General features: G+C 32.4%; 2 protein-coding genes across 6 annotated transcripts in view; one reads left to right on the top strand and one right to left on the bottom strand.

Moving 5' to 3' along the window:
- LOC148311647 (uncharacterized) overlaps window positions 1-23,384 on the top strand; it is a 177,720-nt gene that overhangs the window by 28,592 nt on the left and 125,744 nt on the right. For all 5 annotated transcript variants that reach the window (XM_088256328.1, XM_088256329.1, XM_088256327.1 and 2 more), the window contains exons 3-4: window positions 3,884-7,410; window positions 9,960-10,102. In XM_088256328.1, the coding sequence (XP_088112454.1) occupies window positions 3,884-7,410; window positions 9,960-10,102 (3,670 nt within the window). The remainder of the gene's footprint in view (window positions 1-3,883; window positions 7,411-9,959; window positions 10,103-23,384) is intronic.
- On the bottom strand, window positions 15,644-18,209 carry LOC148311648 (uncharacterized). The gene is made up of 4 exons (XM_088256334.1): window positions 18,144-18,209; window positions 17,879-17,957; window positions 17,038-17,158; window positions 15,644-15,863 (listed from the first exon to the last, which is right to left on the bottom strand). The coding sequence occupies exons 1-4, from the start codon at window positions 18,207-18,209 to the stop codon at window positions 15,644-15,646; spliced, it is 486 nt and encodes a 161-aa protein (XP_088112460.1).

The raw sequence follows: 23,384 nt of genomic DNA, 5'->3' as shown, positions 1-23,384 counted from the left end.
TGTTAAACTCACTTTAGCAAAACAAAAACCTCTTCGCGTGTATTTACTCCTGATACGTGAGAAATATATACGACCAATTTGTGACAGTCGATGTACCTACGTATTTGGCTAAACAGATAAAAACAAAATGGCCTTCAAAAATTTGCTTCTTAATGTCTTTAACATTTTTATTTATTAACAACAACAAAAACTATTACCTGATTCCGCAAAAATAATTTTACGGATGAAAAACAAAACGAATTATTTTTAATTATATAAAAGTACGTAAAATTTAACAAAAAATACATGCTGATGATGAAAAGTATTATCACGATTATTGGGACAGAAATAAATCATCCAACTCTGTATATATAAATAAATATTTGGATTTGTTATTTAGATTTTCAAAATTTTTACTTGAGTATCATAGAAACATTGACGATTGATAAGTAATTTAAAATTTAAGTAAACTATTCTAGTATATAATGTTATAAAAAGTCAAAACAAATAAGTAATAAAAGTATTTTTCAAACCCTTATCCGCAATAAGTATTAACTTAAATATTTTAAGATACCAAGAGATTTTCCACATTTAACAAATCGTTTCAATTAAAATTCTTTAAAATACGAGTATATTCCTACTAAATATGTTCCATACATAAATATATAAAAAAAACAATCAAAATAATAATATGTAGATTGTTTACAACGTACATATGAACAAACACAAAATTTAAAATTTTTTGACATCTCAACATAGATGAAGATGAAAATGGAAGTCTGGGTATTTACAGGGCTTACGACCGTCATAGGCTTGGTTATGTATGTATGTTTATATATTTGGTTTATATTATGTGTAAACGTTTTGTGACATGTGTGGTTTTTCTCCTCAATTACTAGTCAATCAACTACTAAACATACATGTATGTGGTTATTATTGAAGTGATCGCCTCATCGTTTCATATTTACATGTTTTTATTTGGGCTAATAAAAATAATAAAACCCTTATCCGCACCACAATGGTACATAGGGCACTGCTTCATATAAACGCAGTGTTATCTTGATCGTTTACACATGAAGGAAAGGTGATCAGCCCTCCGCTTCAGGTACCAGTCTAGGATAATATTGAATAAATATTACAGTGAAAAAATCACTTATATTTATTTGACCCCCCCCATGGGAATCGAACCCGGGACCTCCAGAACGGTAGCCGAGCGTGCTACCATTACACTACGGAGGCGGACAAATTTGGGCTAACAAATATTAATTATATTTCATGGTCAAATTAAAGAAGTTTCATCGGCTAATAAATAATACACACGTTTCTTTATATAAATGTCCATAATTTACTGGTAAGCATTTTGTTCTATGTGATGTTCCTAGCTGTCAACGCGAATGTTAACTCTACGTATTATATCGCTCACTCCTTTCAACAACGTCATAAATAAAAAAACTTGATTTTTCAGGAGAACGTTTTTAATGTTCAAAAATATAACACAATGTATTAAAAATAAATATCTAGCCACTTATTGAACTTTTTACTGTGCAACTGATCTTTTTAGGTAAAACCTGAAGGTTTTTTCTCTATTTAAAAAATATTTAGTTTGTTAAAAAAATTATTAAACAATACCTTATCTTCAAAATGCAAAAACAACATTTTTTGCCCTGTAGTGGGTAAATATTAAGTTAAAAATATGCCTCTTTTGCTGGGATGTAGTACATTTTCTGGGCATTCCGAAAACATGCACAACTGGAAATTGACGATTTTTGATTTATGACGTTCTTGAAAGGAGTGAGCGATATGTTAAAGTAATATTTGTCTGCCTTTGTAGTGTAATGGTTAGTGTATTCGTTTACCGTGCATGAGGTTTTGGGTAGATTCCTGGGAATTTTCAATTAAATGTTTTTATAATATCCAAACTATGGACTTTTTTTAGATGGCAATTGAATTTTAATATTAACCTTGCTTATTAAGTACAATGTTTAAAGATCATTAAGTGTATTTTTGTTTCATCTAACTAAATAAATATGTTTCTATTTATATCTGTGTTGGGAACAGGAGGGATAATCTAGTTACATACTATGGACTTGTTGGTACCTGAAGAGCAGGACTGATCACTTCATGTTATTAACGATTTTGTTTTACTCTGTATTTATACATTTTGTACATTTTGAGATTTTGAGATTTTGTACATTTGTACATTTATACATTTTGAGAGTTAAAAAATAACAATGAAAATGTAAGTATTATGGTAGATATTCGAGTGTAGATGGACCCTTAAGATGCTATTATTGAGAATTCTTTAGTATAATGATTTATTGTGGATACGTGTATGTGTTACACGATGCTGTGACGTAATATCATGATATTAACAGCAGCAATGAACTTTTCCACCTTGATTCTTGTTTAAAGTCAAAGAGGTCACCCGTTCTGAGCTAAACAATACAATACTAGCCGAGCTTCTTCGATAAACTCATCGTTATTTATAATCTTTAAGCAAGTAAATAATTTAATAGCACTTTCTTATGGTTATTTTTCATTTAAATCTTAATAATAAACTGTACCCAATCGTGTGTAGGTACATATAATATAAATCGATTAAAGTCAATGCAGCGAAAATGAGGGGAGTTTGGTAGTCTATATCCAGCTTTTCGACACTTTTAACTCAATTGTAGGATATTTATTCTACAATATTTAAATTACAATAGTTTATATCACTCTGAGAAATAAAATGTATCGCGATGTAATTTTGATTTCTACCATCCTTATTATTATTCTTCTATGTGCAGACAGGCCTCGAAAATAAAAACTTTGCGGGTTATTCCTTAAAAAAAAAGTATTGTTTTTTTTAATACCGTTTTAACGATTGAACCCCTTTGAATTTAATTATCTCCTTATGCCTAAAAGTAAAAAAATCATATTTAAAGTTTAAAACAATATCTTACGTAATACTAAGCGACAAAAGAAACTAATACAATGCGTTCACGGTCCATTACAAACATGACCATGACAGGTATCATTACATTATTCAGGAAGCAAAATACAATACATACTTACCCTGCACCAAGACCACTCCTAGGAAGTTTCTGCATTTTCAGTATCCTCTCAATGCGCCGTTTTATTCGCATTGTGAAACGTTATTGTGCATTTTCAATGCATCAAAATAATTGCGAGCGCAGTCAGTCAGTCGTGCCTATATAGACAATACAATTAAGTGCAGTTAATGATGTTATGCGCATCTGACGAATGAATGACAGCTTGACTGCAAATGCGCTGAGAAGTCTAGTTCCTGTCTCGTAAATCAGTATTCAATTAGCGAATTGCTGTTATCAATTATTTCCAATAAATAATGATAGACTTAAAGGAAACGCAATCTATTTCCTTCTTTATTTATTTCATACCAAAAAACTGGGTTTCTATAATTTTTAACATTATGAAAAACAGTCAAATGTATTACTTTTATGTAATGGGTCTTTGACTGGCATTATTTCGATAATTTTTGCAACTATTAAAGGTATCGCGTGTGTTTCATTTATTAGAGAGCAAAATGATATTTTTCATCTAATATTGCCCAGGGATAGAAAAAGTAAAAAAATTATAACTTAACAAAACCCAACCAAAGTGACGTTTTTTGAACGAACGAAAGGATTGGTAACATACGAGTATAAAAAAAACATTAAATTAAAAGTTTTTCCAAATTTTTACTTTTTGTCGTTAAAACATAATTTATCGGGTTGCGTTTATATTGATTTTAAGCACATAATTAACTTAGCGCCATTTTCGTAAAATACTACCTCAAGGACGTTGCCCAAACGCATGGGGTATATGTAGACTTACGGTCTGTCAACTACTAAACTTTGGAATTTTGAAAATGTTTTAATGATTCATCGTTCTTTTTTTCCAGGCACCAGGTGACACCCGTATCCCCACGGGAGCTCGGGCTCCTCTCCCTGGAGCCGTGCGTAGGACTTTCAGTGGCTTCCCCGCTCCTTCACGACTCCTACCTTCCCGTCTCCGGCTGCCGGGACTCAAATCCAAGACACAAGATTCCAACAAGACCAAGAAGCCGAGCAACAACAAGCACATCGACAACAAGATTCAAGAAACGAATCTAACATTTGAGTTAGATTCTAGGACAACAAATCTCGAAGATAATAAGGATTCAACTTTCTCACTATGTAATAAAATTGCCGATGGAGAAAAAACTTTTGAAATAATCAAAGATTCGTCGGATGCTACTTTTGATATAGAAAAGGAAGAATCAAAAGTATTCTCTGCTGATACAGAAAATGGAAAGGAAAAAGAAGAAAAACTGAAAGAATATCGTTTGGATAAAAATTCAGCCCTTTCCAAAATGTCTTTACACCTTGGTGAACGAGTGAGTGCGGTTTTGTCGGATGGCCGTACAGCAGGGGTCAGTACTGTTACTGGGATACTCAAATATGTAGGTCACGTACAGACTGATGGAGACCTTTGGTGTGGACTGGAGACTGATGTGCCATCTCCCGATTATCACAATGGCTCAGTGAATAGTGTGAAATATTTTAGCTGCAAAAATAATCATGGAATTTTAGTACCTCTTAATCAAATAAAACTACAACCCCTTTCGAATTATTCTTCAGAACTAAATAATATAGATCTTAAAAGCAAACAGCACAATTCGCAATTTAGTTCAACTTTCACTTCTAATGGTCAGCTGAGGTCAAACGTTATTGACATAACCCACCAATTGGTCGACGACATTCCTAAAGATAATCTCAATGATTCTGGCCCTTTTAGTCTACTGGTTGGGCTTGACTCTTCCCATGTTTTACCCGATAGAATATCTAATAACGATGGCAATAATACTAAAATTCTTCTTGATCACGAGAAGTTTAAGAATCGAAATTTACCTGCATCGTTTTCTACCCCGAATTCTACTAATATTTTGAGCAGCAATCCAAAATATGTAAGTCCAATTATTTATACCAATATGATCAATGATGAAACTCAAAGGTTATCGGATGTTGATGTGCGTTTAATCGATGCCGAAAGTATGATTGATTTGCGATCCATCAATTTTGAAGGTTGTGAAACCGACTTTTCTCAAGATTCGCGACTTTCTGACACCACAACGCCTTTGATTGGTAGAGAAAGTATGGTGGAATATCATTCGATAGGTTTTGATTCGTCACCAACCAAATCGATGGATGGAAAAGAAGATGATGTATCGAAAAGTCGCAAATCTGTGGTTATAAGCAAACCATCTATTTGCGATATAAGCACCTCTGAGTTTGCCTCCCCTCATCTAGATTCTAATTGTATAGGGGCATCTACTCCACATATTGGAAAGAGTAACGACGATAAAAATAAGAATATGAGTATTATTAAAGCGGATGATTCCATTGCGTGTTCCGGTCAAAAGAAAGTAAAACAGTTTATACTCGGCCCTCCGACTCGCAAGCAAAATTTAATGGAATACCGTTATATTGTAGAAAAACATGATGAAGACACGTCAAAAAACATAAATGTCTTTCAGCGTACCGATTCTTGTACCAAAATTCTTGCAGTTATAACACAAGAACTCCCTAGTCCAACTGTTTCAGAAAAATCCATTCCACAAATAAGCAAACAAAATTCGTTTGACGAGAGTTTGGGTATCTTAACTCCTGACCTCATGGATTCTATTTCGTTTTTGGATAATGTTCGTTCACCGTCAACGGACGATTTTAACGAGCTTCTCGATAGTACAAAAACTACAGAAAAAACTGTATCGAGTAATTCCCAATCACCGTCGACGGAAAATGTGAAATCTCTAACACCCGATGCTTTGAAATGTATTCTCTCATCTCAGGTAGATATTGAACATGGTAGGGATTCAAAGGAAATTTCTGACAATCCTGAAACCACTGAATATAATTCATCGGATAACGTTTTTGAAAAAACTATTATAAATACTCCCGGCGAAGACCCTAATCCGATATTAATCGATTTCCTCGAAGATGAAACCAATTATCCAAACGAAAATGAAGACTATGATTTATTTGTACAACGACCATTTAAACAGAGTACATCAGAATCATTAACAAATATGGAAACTTGTTCTACAACGGTTGCGCAAAGCATCGACGATGAACTACTTCCTTCTGTTCACAGTAGTATTTTGGATCCACTGAGTTCCGTTGTTGACACGACCGTTAATTTGGATCTTCCTTTAGACAGCAGAAGATACGATGGTATGCACCAACCTACTGTCGCTCGGATGGATCAGACTCCTTCGCCTGAGGAGCTGCCTCTCGACCCGATCGATATAAGAACCGATCTTTCCATGATTTCTGCCAATCAGTTTTCTAGTTCCGTTATACAGGAACGATCTCAAGCTGATTCTGAAAATAAAACGGATACAACGAAATCGGTAACATCTAAAGTATCCAATAGCTTTATTACGAGTATAACTAGCATTACCAGCCTAGATGGATATCAAGGAGACGGAGAAATGTCTCGTCCAGTGAGTCGTGGTGCAGATCATTCACCCACTATCGGACACCGAGGTGTTCATAATCTACAAAATCATTGGCAAAACATTCCTATCAGCAGAAGACCAGATCCTATGACGGATTCTGATTTCTTCACCGAAAGTGACGCTGATGTGCACGACGATCAAGTTCATAGAGGAGATAGAAGGGCTCAGGTTATAGATGGAGCTTTGTACGGAGGAGGTAAGGGATCAAATCTTCCCGTAATGGTAAATCGTAACGGAAATTCCAACAACGAGGACTCTTGTATGGAATCGAGTGGCGTTTTTACCGATATGGAAACGCATAGATGTTCACCTTTGTTATTGAATGTCATCGATGACTTATCACCCGAAGGGTCCACTTCATCTACTCGCTCGGAATTAAGCCAAAAAAATAATTCAGGTATATTCTACGACGGCTTTAACGGATCATTTAACGAAACTGTAGTGGCTGTAAGTTTACTTTCTCCCAATCATAATGGAGACATGAGCGGAAGTAAGGATCAGCCGACAAAGCAGCTAAAACAAACTAGCGCGAAACTCGATAGAAGTGCTCAGAAACGCGACGAGTCCTCGACTTCTAGTGCTACAACAGACAAGATGAACAAAGAAGAGAAGAACATGGCTCTGAAGAAACACAAAATGCCAAAACGTGATGTCGCCAGTAAAGTCAAAACTATGTTAACGAAACCGAACGAAGATGATAACCAGGAGAAGCGACCGAGTCCGAAAACGGCTAAGGCGGGGCGTTGGGATGCCGTGATGAATAAAATATCAGCGGGCAAGTCGGAAGCCAAACCCAAGTCTTATCTGAAGGATGTCAAGTCGAAAGTCACATCGCGAACGGATATCGCAAGGAAGAGTATGGAGGAGGCTTCCAACGCTTCAGGGACAACTAGTCCCAAAGTACGGACATCAACATCAAAATTGAAAAGGTAAATATAAGATCATATACAAATTTACTAGATATGTACTCAAGAGACGTAGAAAAAGATTGATACATTGCATTTGAAAAAATATTGAAATAAAAAAAGCCTTCATTAACTTGTTATTTTTTGTAATTTTTAAGAATTATACACCTTTAAATACTAATCTGAAATAGCAGTATTAATATTTCAATAATGTAACTTTAAATTACACATTTTAAAGCAAATACGTAGTTTCACATTACTATTTAAGTAAAAAAACACGTTTCTATCACTATATTATTATTTTTTTTAAACTTTATCTGAAAATACTCTTTAGTACCTAACTACGTTGCGTACCTATACACTACCTACTCAAATAGAAAATTTTAAGAGAAAGTAACTTAGAAAATATCATTTTTTTAAATATAAAACATACAAGTGTGCACCTTATTATTATACCATTCGAATAAAGTAACAAAATTGGAAAAGAGTTTTTCTTCTTCTGTTCGCATAAATATTTTCCCATATCATGTTCAACTAAATTACATAGTAATATTGTTTGAAGTACATATATACGCGAAACAATATATACCATATGTATGTGGTTAATGGTTAACTTTCTAAGAATAAATTTGCGATTTCTCACGTTCTCATCCTTTTATGGATGTTAGACTGCAAATATTTCGTATGTACTTATCGAAGAGATGTTGAATTTTAATGTTATTCGACGTCAGATTTTTAAGACTTACATTCCAAATTGGCAATCATTTGCGACGTGATGTGATTAAACAATAAACATTTGAAACTCAAGTCGATGTTATACATATTTGTTTTTTTTTCATCATTTATTGTCAATCTTATTAATTCACATTATTTATTTAAATATCGGAAAAGATACTTATTTTTTTTTATTGGTTATTATAGTAGATTAAAATAAATAATTTTTATTAAACTAAAAATATGGAAATATATTATTAGATTAAAACCAATATTTTTAGCTTTTCCACTTTTTATTTTATTTTTTTTATTTTTTTTATTTGACCAGCGACCGGGTTTCGTCGTTACCGACATCATCAGACTGGTGATGACCAGTCTGATGATGATAAAAATATTGGTTTTAATCTAATAATATATTAAAAATGCAATTCCATCACGAAGTGTCAGTGGATAATATAAATCTATTAAAAATATGGAATGTTACCATTTTATAAGATTGCCATATTTTCCCGAGATATTGGGACATTGTCACTGAAAGATGGAAATAAAATGATCTTCAGAACATTTCAACAAATTGTCTCTCATTGACTATAAAAACCCAATTTCAACTAGTTGCAAATTCTACCGTGAACGTTTGCTTATGTTGTCATTTGATTGCAGTAAACTAAGTATTTACTAGTTTTAAAGAAAATATAATAAAAAAATATTTTTTTATTGCTAGAACGTTAACTCTTACCACTCTGTAGGCCAAACATTCTGGCCCGTATGATTCTAGTATATAAGTATATTCTACCAAAAAATATTTCTTAACATGGTTATACGAATTGCTAGACAGTGTCCCAAAGTGAGCAAAAATATTTATTTTAATGGTAGAAAAACGTCGCATTTATTTGATCAGAGTAGCTGAACAGTTATGAGAAAAAATGGTCAGAGTGGAAAAGGTTAAAAAAATCTAAATGAGTCCAGGGGTTAGGAGTGTGGTAAGCGAACTTATTAGCCAAAGAGTCATTTTTGGACCTTTACCTTTATTATAATTTTAAGCGTATAAGAACGCCACTTATTATGAATAATATCCTTTGAAAGTTTGGTCAAGTCAGGTTTGCATGTCATTATTTTGACAACGTTTCGAGGTTTATCCATAAGACGATTTCTTAGTTTGCTTTTAACAAAGTTCATGCTTCAATAAGATTGTTCGCATGAGTACGTAGAGTCGAAGAGCCTTCCTGCGGATATTTGTGCCGGAGCCGCACTTAAAAGGTCAAAGAGCTGCACGCAGCTCCTGAGCCACACTTTGCCAACCCATGGGTTTGGAAGTTGAGAGTTAAAAATAAATTTGATTTAGGTTTTTTTTATTTACATATTTTTATACATTTATTTAAAAGAACAATTATAAAACATATTTTTTTTTGTAGAGACCCACCAAGCCACCTTGTGTGTCTTGTCGGTGGAGTTCTTTTTATTTACTTTTTTTTTCTTGTTTTTATCTATTTTAACCTAATATACACATAAAAAAGAGAGAAATTATTATGACATACGTGTTTGCCGAGTTCATTATGCACACCTACATAGACGATTTCCTCGAAACTCGTCGAAAACATATAACTTTATCGCTTTTTTATACGCAAAGGTGATGAAAGATGATCAGTAATAACTCGCTAGTAGGTACTTTGACTTTGGTGTATTATAAATAAGTATTACTAGGTAGCTCTTAGTGAGTGGCTGGTTTCTAGGAGAGACAAAACTAGAATGCCGCTTCCAGGCTATGTGGGTATGTACACGATTGCGGCCTTGTTGTTGTCACCACTGTGTCACCAACATACCCACATTCCTTTTTTATACTTTTTTTTTCAAAATTTCAGTCGCAGGGTCCGCAGCAGATTGCCGGAGGCGGCTCCGGCGACCGGCGGCAGTGCTCGCAGCAGCCCCCACAGCTCTCAGAGTGACGTCAGTTTGGGGAGCGGTCCACCCCCCAAACACGTCCCCCTAAAGCATCCACTGAACCGTAAGATTAAATTTATTCAATAATTTCTTCCTCTTTTTTTCTTCTTCCTGATTCCATCACAACTTTGTAACTTTGCATCGTCTTTGTAGACTGTTGGGATCAGCTCTCCTCGTCCACAGGTTTTAGATCCTTCTATACTAGTTAACGTCACCTAGGACATACCTTCGAATCGTGTTTTCTTTCTGCAGCATCCAATATTTCTTTGGTATTTCTCCAGATGTAATTCGAGGAAGATCCACAGTGATTGCCTGGTTCACAAAATGATCAGGTTCATTGCGTCGTATGTGCCCATATCATCTGAAATGTCAATTTTTCAATAACTGAATAATAATTGTTTTGAAAAGATGAGAGTTATGAAACCTTTCAATAACTCTTGTCTTTTCAAACCATATATTTGTTTCAAGGAAAACTAATTTTTTCAATATAAAAACTGTGATAAAACAAAAAAAAACAATTTCGCCAAATGTTAACCTGGGTTTAATGAAAGTTAAGTTTTAATTTATCGTATATTGGGCCTTAAAATATTTTTATTTTTAATGCAAATTAATGTCTTGCAACAGATATTGATTAATGAGGCGTACAGGTCAATGATTAAATTGAATTGTTTTTAATTTTCAAATTCACATTAAAATTTTGCCCGTTGAACAATATTTTATGTTACTGGGTTTTAGATTTTTTAAATAGTGTTTTCATTAAACATTTAATGAAAAAAAATCGCGCAAATTTATTTCTTTTCAATGTCCCACGAAGAATAAAAATAAACATTTCGGTATTAAAATAATGATTTTCTCCATACAGTCAACTAGCCCATGCTATGCGTGTTGCGTGCTACCAGGCGCTCTTCGAAAATTCGGCAATTGATTTACATATTATCATCGTCGACTGAGGAGAACTACATTACGTATAATATACATGTACAATAAGTTTAGCAAATGGAATGAGTTTTTTGTGTTCTTTTAGTTCATTTTTGTAAACTCTTCTATTCAATAAAGTTTTGGATTCCAGTCACCGGATTATCGAAAAGCGGATAAGCGGGAAGGCAGTATTTTATTGTAGATATATTTATAACTTATTTTTTATTCTTTGTTTCTTTCTCGTTATAATATTTTGAGTGTCCATTTTTTTCATAAATGGTGGATTTCACTCCACAAAGGGTTGTTTTTAAGTTTTGAGTTTTCTTGATATTACTTTATACATAAATGATTTTTGCTTTTAAAAAATTGATGATTTCCATATTCCCGTCATAATAATTTCATCAATGTTGAGATATCCATTAAAAAAACTTCTTTCAGATATTTTGCATTTTGTGAAGAGATACTATAATATTTGGCACATCCTCAAATTGATTAGTAATGACCTTCTAGTCGCATATATTGTCATAGATATATATATTGCATTGTTTGTAATATGTTATTCGACTGTGGTCTAAATCATGGGTTGGCAACCTTTTGTTGTAAAAGGGCCAAATATTTTTCATGGAAATCAGTGCGGGCCGCACTTGCAGTAGGTATACATACAATATTTATGTACAAATATTTTAGTTTTAAAAATAAAACGCTAAGTGTATATTTTAACGACATTTATTGTATTTAATAAAATCAATGAGATTCCCTTCGCTCCCTTTCTCACTTCCTTTCACTCGATTGTGTATAATATCGTCCGTCATGTGCGTTGCGGCGAGAATCTCGCGGGCTGCACCAAGATGTCTCGCGGGCCGCAGGTTGCCGACCTATGGTCTAAATAATAATACAATCGTGACAGAACATCTAGGTGCGGTTTGTTTATCCGTTACGTTCAGAACTATACCTGAATACTAATTACGAGTATCCAGGATATCGTGTGAGATAATGTTGCTTCTGATACAATGAGATGCTCACGGCACCATTTATTGTAATTTGTAAACGAATGTTCTTAAACACATTAATTTAAAATATCACTTTTCAAATCTAGATATGAGATGGGTAGGTCCTATAGTATGGATTTTTCATGTTAAAAATCCTATTTATAAATAATTACGGTACGCCTTTTATCATACAACTTTTATGAGAAACATTTATTATTTATTGTATATAAAAAATATTGTTATTCACTTAATATTAAAATAAAAATATTTTGTGATTCAGAAATCTTACTTATAACCCTTATCCGCACCCAATGGTGCATAGGGCACTGCATCGAATGACGCAGTATTATCTTGATCATTACTTACATAAAGGCAAGGTGATCATTCTTGCGCTTCAGGAACCAGTCCAGGGTAATATTTAATAAATATTACAGTGTTAAATCACCAATATTTATTTTTAAAAAATATTTTGTGGGAATCGAACCCGGAACCTCCAGCACGGTAGCTAAACACGCTGACTATTTATTATCTATTACACCACGGAGGCGGATTCAGAAATCTTAGTACGCAAATATTGGTACTCAATATCCTTGAAGGGTTGTTATAAATATGTATTTTGTATTTAATAATAGAGACGAATGTAACTATTTATGAGAAAAAAATATGGAAATCCAGTAAGCACCATAATAACTCAATCTTTCATATATATTCCTTTCTTATAAAATTTACTACGTTTCTATTGAGATATAATAAAACAATATGATATAGTTTATATTTGTAAAACTGGGTAGATCCGTTAAGGAAGTTACAAGGACCGATATTGCCGAATTTTTTTAACTATTAAAAAAAACTATTATTAAATTATGTGAATATAACGTGAATGATACTCTCAAGTTGGTAGCACGTTTCAGGCGTAAATCCTCGCTCATAATTAATGCTTATGATAAACAACTTTTATTTAATTTAAAAAGCTCCCGGAGTTTCTGAGAGAAAATATTAATTTTAATAACTGGAATTCATGTCTGCAAACTTTGAAACGGAAATAAAACCACACGAAACCTTCACACTGAAACAGCGGGGTTCTCAAATTACTGACTATTCACTATTCACCTCTATCCTATTTCGAGTTCATATTCTCACCTCCTTTTGGGGGTAAATTTAGTTTCGTAAAGTTTATTACAATATTATACTGTGTTTCTAGGAAATGTGCGTAATTAATAAATTCAGAACAACAATTGTAGTTTAAATGCGAAGATTATTATTTAAACATAATTAATTATTCGATTACTACAAAATTTTTAAAAAAAATTCAGGATGTACATGTTTATAAAAGTGATAGATAAAACACTATAAATTGGCAGTAAATAATTAATTTTGGCCATTAAATAACTTTTATTACCTTTGAAAATTCCTGATGGGACACGGGATTGAGTTAAGGAGTAACTGAGGTATGCGAGCGATAGAGATTGAAGGTACATTTTAAATATTGTATTGAAAGAAAATCAAAGCAAACACGAACAGCGGCAAGTTAAATCTTAGAAGAAACTATTCAAAATTCTATTCTTTCACACTTCTTACATATCAAGCTACTTTGCACTAAAATGTAAACAAACTTTACTGATAGAAAGTAAAACATGTATTTCCAAAGAAAATTTCGACCCATTTACATAACTTTTTTATGACTGTTTTTTATTGTTGTTCGTTGATAACTACTAATAACATAGGTATCTACATTATAACCTGATCAGTTATAATATGTACTGATCATTTTCATGTATATTGTATGCGCCAAGTGGTGCATAGAAACTGCATAACACTGATGCAATGTTAATTTGATTGTTTATTATATGAAGGGAAGGTAACCGTCCTGAGGTTCAGATATCAATCCAGTGAAATATTAATTAAATATTAGAATGAAAAAACACCTGGGAATCGAGCTTGGGACCTCCGACATAGTAGTCAAATGTGCTGATCACTACACTATGCAGGCGGACATAATATATAAAATTAATTATGATCTTATCATAAAATTACGAATTATGAAAAATTGTGGACGAAATTAACATTTTACCGTATTTTTGAAAACTAAAAGTGCTGGTACACACTTCTACACACTACGTATGTTACAAAGTTGCGTAAATGAAATATATGAATATACGGGCTTACGCATGTCGGGGAAATCGCGTAATATCCACATCATGTCAACACGAATGAACAAAACACATAATTATCAACTATAGTAAATACTAGCTCGTATGTTTAGCAGCAACGTTAATGTTAAGTCATGCTTAACGTTACTTAGTGTGCTAATAATTATTAATGGATGTGTAATTATGTATAAATGGACGTGTTTCTTTTTGAAATTATGAATCGAATATATAAATTATTAAAATATTGCACTTTTTTTAAATTTTCATTATGGAAACAGAAATCTTGAATGTAGTAATAGGCTTCGTTTTCTTCAGAAACTAAATAAAAGTGGAAAAATATATACATTTTTGAAACATGCAATACACTTTTTACGCAAATATGCATAGTTTGTAAGGTGATTACTTAAATCAGCCATCGACTATTATTTACCTAAACTTCTGTACAGTTAACGTTCAGATAGGTACCGCGTTATCGGAAGGAACGTTATAGTTGGTAAATGTTCTTATATTGTATTTTAATTTAAAAATGACTCATTTTCGTCATTTCCGCTAGTTAAAATGTAAAAATATAATTTTAAACATTAACGGTACCGATAGCGTTACCTTTCTCAACGTTAACCGGGGGGTGTATGTATTCACTTTTAAAACTACTTTATTTCTTTTATAAAAGAAAATAGTATCTTACCTATTGTTATGTTTATGGTATAGTATTAGGAAACCAACTGTAAATAAGCCTCTAGTTTCTATCATGGGAAATATATCTACATGGACGTCAGTATAGCTGAATTTACTAAGTATTGCATCATCATGCAAATAATCCAGTACTTCCTCTCGAGAGACACATTTTTATTGTGTTTTAAATTACAAGCAACCTAGAATGCTCAAAATATTATAATTTTATCATTTAGCGCAAGTACCTACGTAAGTAGTACAATAAGATAAGATAATAAAATAGAAAAAAAAATCGTATGTTTTATTTATTTATTTGAATTGATAACATCAGTGATGCCTATATAGCAATAGCAAACAGTATCTTTTCAAATGGTAATGAATAAATATGATATCTTAATTTATACTACGAAAAAACTATTTTTAATAATCAATATAAAATATTTATACTTCTTTAAAAAAACAGTTTGTTAGAAGAAAAATATAACTGTGAAATAATTGATACTTCTTTATTCTTATATTGCTAAATAATAATGTTCACTTTTTTATGATAGACACATACGAATGTCCCACAACAAAAGAAATATGCGATCCCTCAGCTATATGCAGAACGCAGTGCTCAATGCAAGCTAGAGTTTCATGTAATTATATAGTTGTAAATTCATACTAAAACTGGTTTCCTTGTGCGTACGTCAAAATATTTAAAATAATTGTTTACGGTAGAGAGCTGCTATATTTAGTTACCTTTTAAGTCGCTAGGAGAAGAAAACTGATTGTAGGATTTTAATATTTTTTTAATATAGTATTCACATTGTTATATTCAAATAATTATGGTTCACTCCTTCTATAATTAAAGAAAAATTAAATAATGTGTAAAAATTATCCATAAACTTCAACAAAGAAGTCGTATCCTCGACCAACGTCGCTTTTGAAGTTCATTATGAAGAAATTCGTTCCAATTCCCCCGTCAGCTATGCTGGCAGTAGCATTTTGGCTTTCTCCCACTTCATAGGCGAAAATATAGGCGATTCTGCCCACATAGGCGGTTATATTCCTGGTAACGATTTCTCCGGGTTCAGCGGGTGCAGAGCTTCCGAAGCTGAAATTATCAAATATTAATTACTATCTAAATTAAACACTTTTAAATATTAAATTATTAAGTAATTTAGAAAAAAAACAAACAAGAAATGTTATCAATCATATCGTCTCGAAATATTTTTTTTCAGTTTTAAATCTTTGGTCACTCGGCAATAATTACTGGAGCTTGGTTGTTATGTGTTACCTCATCCACCGTATAGTCCCAACACCATCAGACTATCATTTAGTACGATTGTTGCAAAAATTCTTAAATGGAAAAAAATCATTGATGACAACGAGTAAAAATTCAGTTAGAACAGTTTTTTGCTCTTAAAAACAAAGAATTGTATGAAAAAGGGATAATAACACTACCTGATATAGCAAAAGGTTATAAAGATAATAATGGACATAATATACGAGATCAACGTTATTCTACAATACATATGTACGGTAATGAGTTGTTTTTCTTTTCTTAGAAAAATCTGCAATGATTTAGATTTTAACCCAAAAAATTTAATGAAAAAGAAAGCTTTATATTTTAGGTAATATTTTTATAACTTTTAAGGGTCCACGCATTAATCTTGAAATATTTTTTAAGATTTAAGTATTTTAAATGTCCGCCTCTGTAGTGTAATGGTCAGCACGCTCGGCTACCGTTATGGAGGTCCCGGGTTCGATTCCCAGGGGGGGTCAAATAAATATAAGTGATTTTTTCACTGTAATATTTATTCAATATTACCCTGGACTGGTACCTGAAGTGGAGGGCTTTTCTTCGTGTGTAAATGATCAAGATAACACTGTGTTCATATGAAGCAGTGCCCTATGCACCATTGGGGTGCGGTAAGGGATTTATTATTAGAGTAAAGTTTACACTAATGGTTATCATAACTTTATTAAAGTTAACTGAATGATGATATTGTAACCTTGTTTTATGAGATAATATTAGTGATATTAGGGTTAATGTAGGGGTCGTGATAAATCATAGATGGCTTTTGTTAATGTTAATCTCTAGTAGTGCCCACATTATATCAGCGACCTTAAAGAGCAAGTAAGAGATTAAATGAATGTTCATTGTCAGGTATGTATATGTTTTTATTTAACTCCTATCGCCATTATCCTAACGAAATAATTTTTTGTTTTCATGAACACTCTTTTATCTTAAAATATAACATTAACACGTCTTGTTTGACACTAACCTCAATCTAAGCAATAGTCCAGGTTCCCACTCTCCAGCAGTAAAGTTGCCTCGACTTTCAGCATCTTCCGACTGAAGAATGACTGCGGAGTGACTACAGTAAATTACAGCTAATATTGCTGCTACAAAAACCAAAATGTTATTTAGTGAGAACATGATTATTTCTTGAACCGAAATATATATTTGATGTGTAATTGTTATTATGAACACGTATTTATAATCATTTTTAATTTTTAATCGTACTTGCACATCTCAAAGATAAATTTATTGATATGTCATGAAATGGAATGAAACGTTGATAAAATATTATTTAATGTTATTTTAAAAAAATAATGACGTGGCTTAAAAAATATTAATACATTTTCTATGTCATTCCAAATTACACTTACTTAATATAACATTATTTCTTTTCTAATGGTCGAAATTGGGAGTCCAACAGTGATGGGATTCAACATTTTCAAGAACCGGTTCGCCTTTTAGGGACTACCCCTACCCCTCCCCTATAAAAATAGTTTTTACATTTATTCTTTTTTTTTTAATTCTGCACATAAACAGAACATAACATAACCTAACAACTAAGAATGTTCCAAATGCTGAAGCGTACATCTTTTACGATATTCTTTTTACTAAGTGCAATAACTTAACTGAATTTTTCCACTATTTTTTCCCATCTATCCAATATTTTTTTCTTTTCGTGGGGTTCAAATATTTTTACAATGTGGCGGACCAAGTCAACCGAGCGTGCTCCGATACATGATCTAAATTGGAATATTGTGTGACAACAAAGGGTTAAGGACCGGTTCGGTGAACACTAAAAATTTTAGGCACCGGTTCTAGCGAACCGGTGCAAACCCAGTGAAATCCAGTGGTCTGAATCCCACCACTGGATTCTAACCCTGCAGCGTTAGCCGCAATCTTCAACTATATGTATAAAATTGGGAACATATAGGTAAACCTCATTTGAGAGAAAGTAAAAGAATAGATAATGTGTAAAAGGATGTCTTTATTCCAAGTATGTAATATTAAAGGTAATATAACAATGTATAGGATTAAAAGATAGATCCAGCGAAATATACACTTGTGGTGTGTACATGCTTAGGTACTTACCTGACTAGATCCTATCAGCACAATAAAAGATGCATATATACCACCTTGCTCTCGCATGTGATCCATTTTATCAGGTTATAATTAAAACGCATGTTTACAAGTTGATTTAATGTTTTGATTGCACATAACGCAACGTTAAAATGATTAAGTTTAAGTGTACATAAATCATAATAACGAGAAAAGTGTTAATCGCTGCTAAGGTTGGAAATCAAGTGAGGGTGATAGGGTTATGAATATGAAGGTTTGCAAATAAGTCTACAAAGAGGGATCTTGTATTTGTTTTGCTAAAATGGGCCAGATAGATCAGGTAGGTACGCACCTTAATATTTAACATTCATAAAATTTTATTTTATTATTTCAGATAAGAAAATATAAGATAATCCTGTCTAGGAAACCATTTCAAATAAGCCTATGTTAGATATACTGATATACTACCACGACATTCAAGCGCCGTATAGTTGTGTTGTGAAGTTGAATCCAAGTCCAATAGCGCTCTCGAATTTAAAGTTGACAAATTGAAAGCCAATTCCTCCTTCTATAATATTGACTGTAGCGTTCAGACTTTCCCCTACTTCGTATGAAAATATATAATTTATGATAGCATCTTGAACGGTCACTCCGACTATTTGGTATGCCAAGTCGTCAGGGATCGGCCTCACTTCATTTTCCAATCTGAAATAATACAATATCATATAAAAAATTAATTCCTCACCCTTAAAGTATTTTTTGAAATTTTCAAACATATTCCAAATAAAGTAAAAATAAAGGAAAAAAATTGCCAACAAACATTAAAAAAAGGGAATCAAAAATATTTTAAATAGCTGTACTCGGCCACGCATTGCTGTGGCTGAGTATAGTTGAATGGAAAGGAAAATAATTATAAAACATAAATTTCTTATGTGTTTAATATAACAATGCTTGTGGGTAAACAATATTTGAGGAGCTGCCAAGAAGCATGCTGCCCGCCACGAGCATTGTTTAGTATTTCGTATGTTGTTGTTACGTTCAATAGATGACGCTGCCATTGCAGTAGAAACTGAGTTTTTTTTAAAGAAAAACATTTTTTACTTGTCACAGGTATGTAAAAAGCGACTATTGAAATTCTACATTGTGGCAAAAATTCAAAGCAATCGGCCAATAACTTATGTATATTTATAATTTTGATTAAACGAATGTATGGCTTAAACCATAGTTAAGTACACAATCTTTAAGGAGTTTATTAAATAGTATGATCTTATATTTATAATAAAAAAATATACATATATTTGACAAAGAAATTTACTCACATTCTCGACAGTGTATTTAATTATGATTAAGATTTTTTTATTTATCAACAATAAAATATAAACATTACTTATTATTGCCTACCTTTATTTGGGTTTTAGCAGCTAACATAATTATTTACCAATATTGTGAAATGTGTTACTAGGCAAAATAAATTTCATGTTATAAACTACATTAAAATATAACTCACCAATAAAATCTTTGAAAACTGTTTCTTTAAAACTTTATGACTGAATTGAAATTGAAACATGTTTTTTTCTACATAATTAAAACATCGTATCTTTACAAAATGGTTAGTATTTTTTGGACACTTCTAAGGTACTGGAGAATTATTATTTTGGATGTTTTACTATATTAAATTTACGCAATTATTTCAGAAATGTACAAATTATTAACATTATTAAAGAAAACTGGTTAGAAATATGATTAACAGTATAAACTAAAATTCATAAAAAAATATGTGCAAAAAATTAAAAGATTTCTTGCTAACAAAATTTGTAAATAAGATGTTTAAGTATAGCAATTCTTACGTAAACAGAAGGGTGTCGTTTGGTCCCAGGTTTCCAACAGTCAAATTACCTCGAGTTGTATTTTTTTCTGGGATAATCGCATTCGGAAGTATCACAAACGAGTTGGTAGTATAAATGGCAAAAAACATGAAAAATATTAAAACCATTTTCAGTGAGGATGCCATATCTGAATTCTTTTGAAGAGAAGATTAGTTAGAAAGACCGTCCCGGATGGATTGCGATAAATATCTGAGGGGAAACGATTGTCAATTTTTTTTTATCTTAAGTACAAACGTAAACGTATTTTATGTATACATATATGTAGGTACAGGTTGTTTTTTTTTAATATTCTCATAAAAGGATTTTTGGTTACCATTTATTATTCGGTTTTTAAATGGTTTATTACGCGTTATTTCTTAATATAAAGTAAAATCGTCATTTCTGTTTTATAAACATTATCAGTAGAAGAAGGAAGACTTATATTTTGTCACTGCTATCAAAATAGAATACATATGCTAACGTTTAATTATATGTGAGAACCACATCGCTGTGAAGAATAACCCTGTTACAATGGCCAAAATATCGGTAGGAAGTAATATTCAACTCCGCCTCCGTAGTGTAATGATTAGCACGCTCGGCTACCGTTCTGGAGGTCCTGGGTTAGATTCCCAGGGAGGGGGGATCAAATAAATATAAGTGATTTTTTCACTCAATATTTATTCAATATAACCCTGGACTGGTACCTGAAGCGGAGGGCTGGTCACCTTTCCTTTATGTGTTAACGAACAAGATAACACTGCGTTTATATGATGCAGTGTTCTATGCACCATCGGGTGCGGATAAAGGGTTTGAAGAAGATTATCAATACATCGTTGCAACAATACTCTTAGTGTTAAAGTAAATAAAAAAGTAAGGAAATATTATTTACCTTACTCTTTAACGGCGAGTGGTTATATACTAGGAAAACTAACATTGACTTAAAAGTTGTTGCTATGAATATTAATTAAAAAAATTTTTTTAGTAAACTGCCTTAAAAATGTTAAAAATAAATAATGATCAAAACGTTATTTATTGTTTTTCAATGTTTACTGGCTTCTCTTTGTGGTAAGATATGCTTCCATATAAACTTACATAACTAAACTGTTCGTAATGAACTATTTATATTTAAAGCTGTAGCTTACGAAACTATGTAGTCTTAACAATATAAATATAAAATGTGGTAAAAACAATGTTTTATTTATAATTTAATCATTAATACATTTAAATATCAATAATTGTAATATTTGACAGTATTTTAATACATGTAAAATGAAGAAACTTAACTTTTTATCGTACAATAATAAAATAAATAAAAGGACCACAGGACGTTCATCATATTTGTACAAATTTCGGGAATAATTTGACATGTTCAGTTTTGAACAGTTCCGGGCAACCAAAGACAGAGTGTTTTTCGTTAACACGCTTGCAGTAACTGAGATCCGGCACCGGACAGTCGTCGAAAGTAGAAGCAGCAGATGTCAACTCCGTCCCAATTGACCCTCGCTTTCGATCATAGCTGATTCCGTATATGTCTATTGTGAAGTTGAAACCCCGTGAGATTTCACTCGTGAACAGGAAGGTGACAATACCGCAGCCAAGACCACCCTCCACTATTTCGACCGTAGCATTTTCACCCTCTCCTTCCTCGTACGCCTCCATGTAGGTTATATTGCCCTTAGTGTCAATGTAGGTGATATACTGCTCTACTATCTCATCTGGAACTGCAGCCACGCAGATATCTTCGATTCTGTAAAATAAATTATTGTATTTCTAAAGATATCTGACTCCTAATTTGATATAATCCAGATTTAGACACATTCCAAATGTTGATGTTAATACTTTTAACATGTTGATTACCACTGTTTTATATAATTAATTATATCGTCTTAATAAATTAGGTCTTTCTACCATTGGATAACGATAAGAAGTATTTTTATTAATACCGGCTGATTTTATTATATAAAATACACTAAGCCTCTATTCGTTTTATATGTAAAAATCTTTATATTAAAAAAATGCTTTCTGGTAAAAAAATACCCACTGAACTGTTTGTTTCTAATGGATAAAAGTTTTTTTAGCCCATGAAAACCTATGACTTGTGTCAAATGTTTTTAATAAACCAAAAATTAAATATGTAACAGGTAATATATGTAAAAGTTAACAATATGAAGTGTTCAGACCTTTATACACATATAATGAATTTAACAATAGATCGACAATTCTATGAAGGGTTTTATTTTTAATATCTCAAGTAGACACAAGTCATAAACCCTATAATAGCCCAGGGTTTCATATTCTCATCTAAATAACCTCATCCTCTGAGATATTAATACAAACTGTCTTACGTGATGTAAAGTACATCGTCTGGACCCAGGATTCCAGTTGTGAAGTTAGTCCTACTTTCTACATCTTGGGGAATACTCCTGGAAGGTAGTATAGCCGAGTTGACGAAGATGGCAAAACATCCTATGAGTAGCACTACACCACTGTTTGGAATAAACATGACTAACGTATTCGGACTTTTATTTTTTATATGACCAGCAACCTTAAATACACAAATTTTCCTGATAAAATGTTTATCATTCAACTCAATTTAGTAAGTGGTTACAATAAGCTAAAGATATAATAATAATCACAACTATTTTTATTTGATAACATTCATTATACAGAATGTTAAAAAAATATGACTTTTCATTTTTATTACATCAAAAATTGATTGAATTATTTGTATAAATTAATGATAAAGATGTATTTACGTTTTAATTGTCAATTGCACAATTAAATCAGATTAAGAAATATTTTTGATTGTTATATAAAAATTAAACTAAAAGCTAAACTGGCAGTGCACAACGGAGTCCTGGTTCCAACTCTAATGTATGGAAGTGAAACATGGTGAAAGTTGGCAAAAGAAGGATGAAAGTAGACTGAATGCAGTCGAAATGCGATCTCTTAGAAGAATGTGCGACAAAACGATGTATGATAGATGTGCGAATAGTGAAATAAGGAAGGAATGCAAAGCTGAGATAAGCATTATCGATAAAATTAAGAAAGGTGTGTTGAGATGGTTTGGACATGTAGAACGAATGAGTGAGGAAAGAACGGTAAAACAGATTTATGAGGCGAATGTTAGCGGGAAAAGAAGCAGGGGAAGACCGAGAAAAACATGGCACGATCGGGTATGCCAAATACTTGAAAGTGGTCAGGTTAGGAGACGTAACAATCGGCGGGTATGTATGAGGAGATGCATGAACGTGGAAGAGGCGAAGAATGTTTGCAAGGACAGAGTGGTGTGGCGCTCTATTCTCTCTGCCTACCCCTGCGGTGAAGTGGCGTGATGGTTAGTTAGTTAGTTATATAAAATTTTAAGGTATGAATGTAATTATTATACACAGGGTGTAGGTTATTTAAA

The sequence above is a fragment of the Brachycentrus maculatus genome, unplaced genomic scaffold (genome assembly GCF_059751285.1).
Source record: "Brachycentrus maculatus isolate JH-2025_06_01 unplaced genomic scaffold, ASM5975128v1 h1tg000060l, whole genome shotgun sequence".
Classification (NCBI taxonomy): domain Eukaryota; kingdom Metazoa; phylum Arthropoda; class Insecta; order Trichoptera; family Brachycentridae; genus Brachycentrus; species Brachycentrus maculatus.
Note: the sequence above shows the minus strand (reverse complement) of the source record. Positions and strands in the feature narration are given on the sequence as shown.

What these genes read in the sequence shown, in the direction of transcription:
- LOC148311648 (XM_088256334.1), bottom strand. Translation starts at nt 18,209, where the DNA reads ATGGATCACATGCGAGAGCAAGGTGGTATATATGCATCTTTTATTGTG. An exon ending in TGCTGATAGGATCTAGTCAG is followed by an intron (nt 17,958 to 18,143) that starts GTAAGTACCTAA and finishes TTATACATATAG; the next exon opens with TTGAAGATTGCGGCTAACGC. An exon ending in ATTTCACTGGGTTTGCACCG is followed by an intron (nt 17,159 to 17,878) that starts GTTCGCTAGAAC and finishes TGGTTTTTGTAG; the next exon opens with CAGCAATATTAGCTGTAATT.